This window comes from Solanum tuberosum, unplaced genomic scaffold (assembly GCF_000226075.1).
Source record: "Solanum tuberosum cultivar DM 1-3 516 R44 unplaced genomic scaffold, SolTub_3.0 scf00072, whole genome shotgun sequence".
In the NCBI taxonomy this organism is placed as follows: Eukaryota; Viridiplantae; Streptophyta; class Magnoliopsida; order Solanales; family Solanaceae; genus Solanum; species Solanum tuberosum.
Genome location: NW_006238999.1, coordinates 905026 through 914770, shown reverse-complemented (window position 1 = coordinate 914770; position 9745 = coordinate 905026). Strand labels below are relative to the sequence as shown.

The window sequence follows — 9745 nt, the reverse complement described above, 5'->3', positions numbered from 1 at the left end:
ATTCATTGGTTTTCTACTTAGTGTTCGATATCTGTTTTGAGATCTTGACTGGCTCAAAGTCGCATCCTCACATTAAAAGGGGAATGAATTGCTTTTTGCTAGGATTTTTTTCATTTTCAAGAGTTGAACCTGAAATCTACGATTCTTGGTGTTATAAGATGCTATAGAATTCAACAACTCGTTGTATGTATTTATCATACTTTTATATTTAGATATGAAGAAGTTTGTAATGTTTTCAAGAATTCAGATAAATTTGATCTGAATCATATGCTATATATAGTAGATGTCAATGAAATGTTTACCCAATCTAATTGTTTTATATTTCCAGTCTAAGAGAATTATTTTGCTGCCTTCATCTTTTGATGAATTTATGAGGATGGCAAATTTTTAACTTATCATTCTCTTTTATTTATTCCCTTGTTCATTAGCTTATTAGAATTGAAAAAAGATATATATGTTACCCAAAAAATAATGATGAATTTCGTAAAAAGTGATGGTGGTTGATGTAAAATTAATAGTGGTAATTGGTGATGACTGTGGTTAATAATTGTGGTGAATAATAGTAATAACTGATAGTACTATGTAACAATGATTGAATAATGGTCAGTGATATATGGTAGTAATTGATGGTTTATCGCGGTAGTGATGATTGATGATATGATAATTGCAATGGTGACTAATAGCGTTGATGACAACTTGTCTAATTAGTAACTATGGTAATTGTAGTTGAAGATTGATGATGGTTGTAAATGATAATAATTGCAAATAATGAAATAGTGGTTAAATATCATCCGTGCATAAACTCTTGAATATATACAACCTTAATGATATTAAGATTTTGATATAGTTAGAAATCATTCATATTCATCACATGCTTGTAAAAAAAATATTTGAAAACAATATAATTAATGATTGAGATATCAATAATAAAAATTTAAATCTAAAAACGAATAATTTTAATGATTGATATATACATTATTAAGATTCATGTCTTCAACAAGAGCAAACACATACGAAAAAAATTTAAATTCAAATTCAAATTAAAATAATTTCGAATTTCCAATCCCAATAAGTGGACTAGTCCAAATGTGCACGTATTACTAAAATAGGTGAAGATCATACCTATTTTCTTGTGATTAATTTAAATAATTGTCCAAGTAAACGTGGTCAATAACTACTTAACTAGTTTTTTTTTTTCCTTTGACTTGACTAGTTATTGTTCAAAAGTTTTGACAATATTGCTACTTACGTAAGTATTTACTTATTAAGTTTAAGTTTATTATTATATATATGTTCAAGTCTAATGATAATCAAATTTGAATTTAACTTTCAACTAGGTAAAGCTTATTAGTCTGGTTCAATATATTATCGATTTGATTTAACGATTATTTGATTGCTGTAAATCGAGTTGACTACATATTAAAGGAACATACAGATGAAATCATGTTTAATTCCTACTTCCTAAGATTTTTTCATTTGTAGGAGTAATAAACTTCACCATTACGTGTCCCTTAAATATTTCAAAGAAAAAAAAAAGTGGATTACCTACTTTTAGTCGAACAAGATTAATATTAACATTAACTAATCAAAAGTCACATCTAATAAAGTAGCCTCTAAAGATGAGCTTACACCATAAGCTACTCTAAGTATAAAGAGGAAAAAACTAGAAAGAGAGTGTTTAGTGGATAAAGGTACAAATGCAAATGAAATAACAAAAAGTAATACACAAACAAGGGGAAAAAACGTGATTATTAAATACTACTTACTAATAATAAGTAGGTTATCCCCCGCCTCTTTGATAAAGTGCGACAACACTCTACTATCTACTAACCTCCTAATTCAATCCTCATCCTTCACCTCTTCTTCTCGGGTCATGCTCTTAGTTAACTGAAGTCGTATCATGTTATGTTTAATCAGTTCCCTTCAATTCTTCTTCGACCTACTTCTAACTCTCCTAACTCATGTTATAATCAATCCTCAAACGCATTTTAGAAATTCTTCTTCCTTTTGTTCCAGGCTAATGATGAAGTCCTCCAAAACTAAAAAGATGAAAGTTTTAAAGATCTATAAAACAAAACATGCTCTGGATATGTAACACAATCTGAGAAAGGATCAGCATAGGAACTCGGAATGATTGTCAGCCAAAGCTAGCACATACCCGATGAAATAGTGGATCTGCGCGTAATCTAGTCTGAACACCACTGTTATAAATAAAGAAAATGTCATCGCCACCAAAAGAGGAGAAGACATGTCCAGATAATTTGACTGTAACAACTCCTACATAAACAGCAGTCGGACTGTCTTTACACCAAATATATCAAGAAAATAATTTGTCCAGGCCCCAGGGCTTAAAGATGTCATTTGGCAACAAAATTCAATACATACAAATTATCCATCGAGATTGGCGCTTGGCCGGAACACTTGCCTGGGAGTGAGCTGCAATTTATCCACTAACCGAGCACAAAGTTGAGAAAATCAAATTCTCTGCTAGAAACTGGCGGAGAATATTTGTTTCCACTAAAGAACTTCCTGCTCTCTTACAATTATAACTTACTGAAGCAACCAATTTAGACTTGCATAGGATGATGACTCTTGCTGTTTCAAATCTGACCAGTTCCTAGAGGCTGCCTCGAAGCATCACCTGAAGCCCAAGCTTGATAGTCCTTCACTAGCTGGATGCAAGAAACCCAGTGCATTAAAAGGCAAGATTTTCAATACGAAAGAGTGGAAACCATCTTAAAGAGAGACTACTACTTGAATAGTGATGTAAATTCTCACGCAGGCTAAGAATCATGATTTCTAAGAACAGGAAAGGTCTAACTTTACAGCTAAACCTCAAAATTGGAAGTAATTGTAGAGTTCAGCTGATGTAATGTACAATCACACCCACAATATTCACAAATACAAACAGCATGGTAAATTATGTGAAAGAGAGGCAATACACAGAAACTCAGAACTCCGTCATAGTTAAGGCTTACACTGGGTAAGATTTTCTAGTACATACTTATCCACTCAGTTTTGATTGATCAGGGTTACCTTCTGGTAACTTCAAAATCGGATGTTGAACAAGTTTATCTTCTGTTTTTGGTTAAAATTTTGTGCACTCACAACATATTGTTTGGTTCATCTTAGAGAACAATATTCTGTTATGGTCCTATTTATTGGCATTTCCCCCTCCAACGCCATAAAATTTATGCTAGAACTCTATTCATTGGGTTAAACACTAGACAGAAACAGAAACCAAGGACGTCATTTTTTCGTATGGTAAATCTCACAACCAAACCCCTTTACCTAGAAGTCACACAGTCGCTTCTCCCACAATACCCTCTTGGTGAATCGAATCCTCATCTTCATAGTTGCAGGTGGAGCAAGACGCCCCTTTCCACTAGGCTATCCATCCCTTATCAATCTTGGCACTATTTCCTGTCCCCTTTGCTTTTCTCTTTCCTTTGTCTTCAACACTTGTCTCTATTTTCCTAATTTTCTTATCAGGAAAAACTTTCTTGATGGAAAAGGAATTTTTCAAGGACCTACTAAGAGACTAAAGAAAACGATCTCACATATACTACTGCATTAGGAAGCACAGAAATATACCCGCTACAAAGATACAAAGAATACATGTATGAGTCGAATAGGTGCTTTAAAATAATAATGGAGGACAAAATATATTAAACATATCAATAACTCCTCAGTCCAACAAAGGATGAAGAATATCCACATTAAAATATCAACTTTTGGTGAATCCAATCAGATGGTTGTTGTCCATCAATTAGAAAGACAAATTGATTCAGTACTTTACCTTAGTACTTTCAGGAAGTAGCAGCTACATGCCTCCTAATGCTGCCTCATATAGAGTTAGCACAACCAGATAATCAAATTTGTTTGTGTCTGTTACTTTTCGTAATGTTTTAATAATGACTTGTGATAATAGTAAAAGTTATACAATTTTCTTTGGGCGAGAAAAGATGAAAATGTGAGGAAGATGGTGAAAAACAATAGAACATAGTGAAAAATGAAGAGATAATAGTGTCAACTGTTAGCCTTTATTGGAGATGGAAGGGACTTTAGCATTTAGAGAGATGGAGCAGGGAAATGACAAGAAACAATAGTTTAAAGGATTACAGTACAAGAATCTTTTTAACAGAAAGCAAACTGTCAAGAACAAGTTAAGCGGACAATGAACAAACCTGTGCCATAAACCGAGGGAGCATGATCCTTAGTATCTGATCTAGGACCTGAGAACCAGTTGACTCAATTGCCTGCACTGGAATTGCTCGAAATGCAAAGGGAATTTCAATGTTAACCTGCATAAATAGTCAATCAAAACTGATGCAAACTAACCAATATTGTAATGTTTTCACTTTTATTGCAATACGGACAAACTCAGATAGTACCTCAATAACAGCATCTGAAGTGAGCTGCTGCAAAGGTGAGTCTCTTTGCTTGCTATCATAAGATATTTTGTTCACCATAGAAGCTGCATGCCCATACTAAATCAGTGTCAAAGTACTCCTGAAAAGAATTATGTAATAACATTCAGAATTGACACACACAAACTGAGCAATTTTTATTGCAGATGACAACTTGTCACATCAAGTTCTTTAACCAAACAAAGAAGAGACCAGTTTACCTCAAGGTACACCATCAAAAACCATTAAACTAAAAACAATCACATGCTGACTTCAATTATGTTACATGATTACGCCAATTATCTATTTATCTTTACAATGTTCACAACAGAAACCTCTTACTGACAGCTTATCAACACAAATTATAATACAACTAGTGGAAGTATATGCAACATGCTAAAGCCGTGTTTTCACCGAACTTGACTTGAACTTACGGGGACATCAAGTTTTACTCCCCAAGTCGATGCAGAAGCAATTATTCGGTAATCGACCTTATGCTGTAAATTGCCAACTTTTGAGGAGGATGACAAATGCAACTTTTTTTTTCAGGTAATACAGGAAGAAAGGTAGTTAATGGTGCATCAAACTGACAGACAACACTGAAGCATTCATCCTCTCAACAGGACTTTTTTCTCTTTTCACAAGCTGCAAGAGTAAGAATACATAGCAGTTCTCAAGAGATCATGGACCTCTAGTGCCTTTTCCATGGATATATTATTATATTAAAAGAGAACATATACTCTAATTTTATCTCTATTGTTTTACAAATGCCATGTCAGGAAAAAAAAGAGATTGATTGGATTTAAGTAGACATTGATGAATAGTTAATAGGACTACGAAAATCTTGCTATGGGTATCTCCTCACCAACATTTTATTTCTCTGTAAAATGTGCTCCCACTTTAGACTCCCAAACAATTTATAACCAAATGCGAACATACAACAGCCACTAAGAAGAATTTGCTCGCAGAAAGAAATACAGAAATATCCAGATCAAAGTGAGTCCAGCATCAAGTTGCATACAGAAAAGGTAATCTGGTTTTAAACACATTTTTTCACCTTTATGGGCCAATACTACACAAATAGATCCAATTGCAGCATGACTGAACCAGTGCATAAAAATAAAAGCTTTGAATTCAACGTACCATTTTTAAAGAGAATTGTGCACAAATATTCAAAATGATAGAAACGGCACTTAAAAAGACTACATACCGTCAAATTTATCATTTTGAGCGACCACAATAGGAGATCCCTCAAGCTGAGAATCAAATAAATAGAAACAACAACATGATTAGATATAACTATAAATTACTAGAAATGTTAAACAGCTGGAAAATCAGCAGTAATAAGTAATAAGAAAAAGCAATATACTACCTTGCAAGACAACAACTTGATACAACATCCATCAGGCTGCTCCTCAACTCTAACCAACAAAACAGGACATACTTCAAATGCAAAGAACTTGAATCTATACACGTAACACCTGAACGTACTATCATCCACTCGTTCAATCCTTTCTGCATCCAACACCGAGTACTGGCTCGCCGGCAAGCTCATATACTCCACTAAATCAACCAAAAAAAAATGAAATTCTCAACAAATAATAACACTACCACCATTCACTGCTCCAAATAATCAATCAACATGGATAACACTTTGTGAAGTAAGAATTAAGTACACTTGTTTTTTCCCTTACCTCCAAAACCGAGTACTAGCTAACTCAACAAATAAAAACACTATCACAGTCACTGCATCAAATAATCAATCAACCTGGATTATACCTCGCCGTCAAGCTCAAATACTCAACTAAATCAACCCAAAAAATAATAAAACATAGTAAAACTCGACAAACAAAAACACTATCAACAGTCACTGCTTCAAAAAGCATACAACTTGGATTATATCTCACCGGGAAGCTCAAACACTCAACTAAATCAACACAAAGTAATCAAAAATCGAAAAACTCACAGATTTAAAAACAATATCAACACTCACTGCTTCAAAAGTCAAACAATCAATCAATTTGGATTATACACTAGCTATAAAGCTCAAATATTCAACTAAATCAACCAAAAATAATTTAAAAAAAATAGTAAAACTCAACAAATAAAAACAATATCAACAGTCACTACTCCAATCAATCAATCAACTAGGATTATATCTTGTCGGCAAGCTCAAATACTTCACTAAATCAACCGGAAGAAAAAAACTAGCGAAATAAAAACAATATCAACAGTCACTGCTTCAAATAATCAAGCGACTTAGATTATATCTCGTCGGCAAACTCAAATACTTAACTAAATCAACCGAAACACTGCTCCAAACAATCAATCAACTTGGATTATACCTCGCCGGCAAGCTCAAATACTTAACTAAATCAACAAAATAGCGAAAATAAAAACAATATCAACAGTAGCTGCTTCAAATAATCAATCAACTAGATTATACTATGTGAAATTAGAGTTAAAGTGCTTACTTAGCGGACGTTGAAGCTGCTTAACGGATAATGATTCTTTCCGGCGACCAATAAATCGAGCTTTTGGAGCAGAATCAGCTGTAATACGTAGAGTAGTACATTTTGAAGAATCAACCGAGGAAAAGGTAGTAGAGAACTTAGGGGTTTTGTATTGGAAAGAAATGTAGCTTAGATTTGTTAGCGAAGAAGAAGCTGAGCTCAACGCCATGGATTGAAATATTTTAGATTTGGTTTGGTTTCGATTTTTTTGTTTAAATGGTTGTTGAGATGTGTGAGGTTGAGGATAAAGTTCACGAGTGTGGTGAGGATTACAATATGTCACCCAATATACAAAAGCGTATTTTAGCTTAAGGTACACAAAGGCGCACTTTAGCTTATTAGTTCACCCTCCATTTCCTTTTTTTCGATAGTCAAATCATATAAATTTTTATCTAATATTTTTATTAAGGTAGGAGTAATTCTTATAATTTCGTAAGGTATCTAATTAAATCATATGATTTTATTTTGTTACATAAATATTATAGTTATGGTACCAATAAGATGTGGTATCTACATAGACTGTATCATTTCTTTTTGTTATTATCATCTAAACAAGTTATTGACAAGGGGTATCTAATTAAATCGTATTGTTTTCTTTTATTCAGTACATAAATATTATAGTTATGGTACCAATATGATGTGGTATGTTAACAGATTGTATCATTTCTTTTTGTTACTATCATCTAAACAAGTTGTTGACAAGGGGAAAGATTAATGAAGGTGAATTAGTGCAAAAATACGAATAAAAATGCAAGTAAAGTATAGTGATAAGACGAAAATAATGTTAAATTTGGTATATCAAAGACTATTATTCCAAATAATTACACACTAATTAGATTGAATGAAAAAATTACTAGAGTCCCATTAAAATAGCAATATCATTGGAAATATCAACGGCGCATTTTAGCATCTTAAGCACCCTGCCAACAGGAAATATCTACACAACTTTAGGCACGAAAAACCTGTGTACTGATTTTGGACTAAAGCAGCATGACGCCCTTAAACTTCACCCACCACCTAACCCGGCGCAAAATTTCTTCAAACACGCTAAATTACACCGCCAATTTCATCTTTATCAACAAAAAAACTCTAAATCAATGAAGAAATCTGGAAAATCAGGCAAAATTGATGTAGAAAACTGGAAATTTTCATTCATGATTAGCGGTTCATTACAAAAGGATAAACTAAAAGCAAGCTAATTGAACTAATTTTACATCCACAAAACACTAATTCAAACCTTAACAGTAGTACACAAAACCTAAAAATTAAGAGCTAGTGAATTTGGTAACAGCCTTAGTTCCTTCAGATACAGCATGTTTAGCTAATTCACCAGGAAGAACTAGACGAACAGCAGTTTGAATTTCACGAGAAGTGATGGTAGGTTTTTTGTTGTAACGAGCAAGACGAGATGATTCCTGTGCAAGTTTCTCGAAGATATCGTTGATGAAACTGTTCATTATACCCATAGCTTTGCTAGAAATACCGATATCTGGATGTACCTGCTTCAGCACCTTGAAGATGTAGATCTTGTAGGTTTCAACTGACTTCTTCGTTCTCTTCTTCTTTTTGTCTCCGGCAGCTGCACTGCTGTCCTTTGGTAGCTTCTTTCCGGCCTTTGGCTTCTTCTCTGCCGGAGATTTCTCGGCGACTGGAGTTTTTTCAGCTGCTGGTTTCTTCTCGGCGGGCTTTTTCTCAGCTTTTGGTGCCATTGTAGGAAGAGAAAGGGGAAATTGACAGATGCTTTGAAAGGAATTTGGGAATTTGTGAGAAGAGAATATGATGGGGGTTTGGTTTATATAGTGGTTTAGATGGGAATTGTGATTGGTTGATACGGAGTGATGCAGATCGTGAAGGAGAGCCGTTGATCTTACTATTAAATCAACGGTGGTGAGTAATAGTTTTGTGATCCCGGTCATTTTTCTTGTACTTACCTAATATGCCCCCATTTTCTTTTACACTTACTTATTTTGATAAATTATCTAAAAGATTAATCTTATGAAACAACACTAATTAGTCATGTATCAATTAGTTTGAAGGGTGGTTAGTCACATAAATGATTCGGGATCGATTTTTCTTCAATGTCTTTTGAGTCAAGTCTATCGTATAGGGTATATCTAGTGTGATTTACATTTCTTATGTGGTTTGCAGGCAATTAGTGAAGGTTTATCCAATGTGCATAAAGTGCTCAACTGAAAGACAAAGATTGTAACGATTGTAAATTGTCATGCGGTTCCAAAAAGAAAACACTAATTATGATTGATTCGAGCTAAATCTATATATTATTGATTTAATTTATTAATTTGTAAACTTGCTAAAGGATTTTTATTCATATTCATAAATAAAAAAGAAATATATAGGGTGTAACACCCCGTATTCGAAACAGACCAAAAATACAGATTTCGAGAAGTTTGCAGGTGCAACTTACGGTCACCATCCACGGACCGTAGGTTAGACCACGGCCCGTGCTGGTGGTCCGTGGTTCACCACTGCAACCCCTCCCAGACTCAGTCAGAAAATTTGGCTAAGTGTTGACCCACGGCCGAACTTATGGTCCGTAGGTCAGGTCACGGACCGTAGTTCGTGTCCGTGGATCGATGCCCCAAAAGCCCAGCTTTAGTCCTGATTGACGGTTGACCAGCACGAATCGTCAATCGATCCACGGTCCGTAGGTCTGACCGTAGATGAGGGTCAACAGTCAGTTAGATGAAGATTATTGATTGGTCAACTTCAGATGGTCATAACTTTTAGCACAAAAGGAATTGTGTGTCCCATAACCTATGGTATGATAGATAATTGAATTATCTTTCCAACGCCACCGAGTTT

The 9745-nt window shown here is 34.3% G+C and overlaps 2 protein-coding genes across 2 annotated transcripts; both read right to left on the bottom strand.

Annotated features, from left to right (window-relative positions):
• Positions 1-2181: 2181 nt before the first annotated feature.
• Positions 2182-7192, bottom strand: LOC102602810 (uncharacterized protein SYNPCC7002_A1590). The gene is made up of 6 exons (XM_006345785.2): positions 6884-7192; positions 5782-5972; positions 5620-5665; positions 4395-4477; positions 4188-4304; positions 2182-2672 (listed from the first exon to the last, which is right to left on the bottom strand). The coding sequence occupies exons 1-6, from the start codon at positions 7089-7091 to the stop codon at positions 2601-2603; spliced, it is 717 nt and encodes a 238-aa protein (XP_006345847.1). The 5' UTR covers positions 7092-7192; the 3' UTR covers positions 2182-2600.
• Positions 7193-8047: 855 nt separating this feature from the next.
• On the bottom strand, positions 8048-8702 carry LOC102602475 (histone H2B.3-like). The gene has a single exon (XM_006345784.2). It carries the CDS (start codon positions 8629-8631, stop codon positions 8188-8190), a length of 444 nt encoding a protein of 147 aa, XP_006345846.1. The 5' UTR covers positions 8632-8702; the 3' UTR covers positions 8048-8187.
• Positions 8703-9745: the final 1043 nt, after the last annotated feature.

Coding starts and splice junctions, on each gene's coding strand:
- LOC102602475 (XM_006345784.2), bottom strand. CDS start 8,631: ATGGCACCAAAAGCTGAGAAAAAGCCCGCCGAGAAGAAACCAGCAGCT.
- LOC102602810 (XM_006345785.2), bottom strand. CDS start 7,091: ATGGCGTTGAGCTCAGCTTCTTCTTCGCTAACAAATCTAAGCTACATT. Junction 5,973..6,883: donor GCAGCTTCAACGTCCGCTAA/GTAAGCACTTTA, acceptor TGGTTGATTTAG/TGGAGTATATGAGCTTGCCG. Junction 2,673..4,187: donor TCCCTCGGTTTATGGCACAG/GTTTGTTCATTG, acceptor TCTTGCATCCAG/CTAGTGAAGGACTATCAAGC.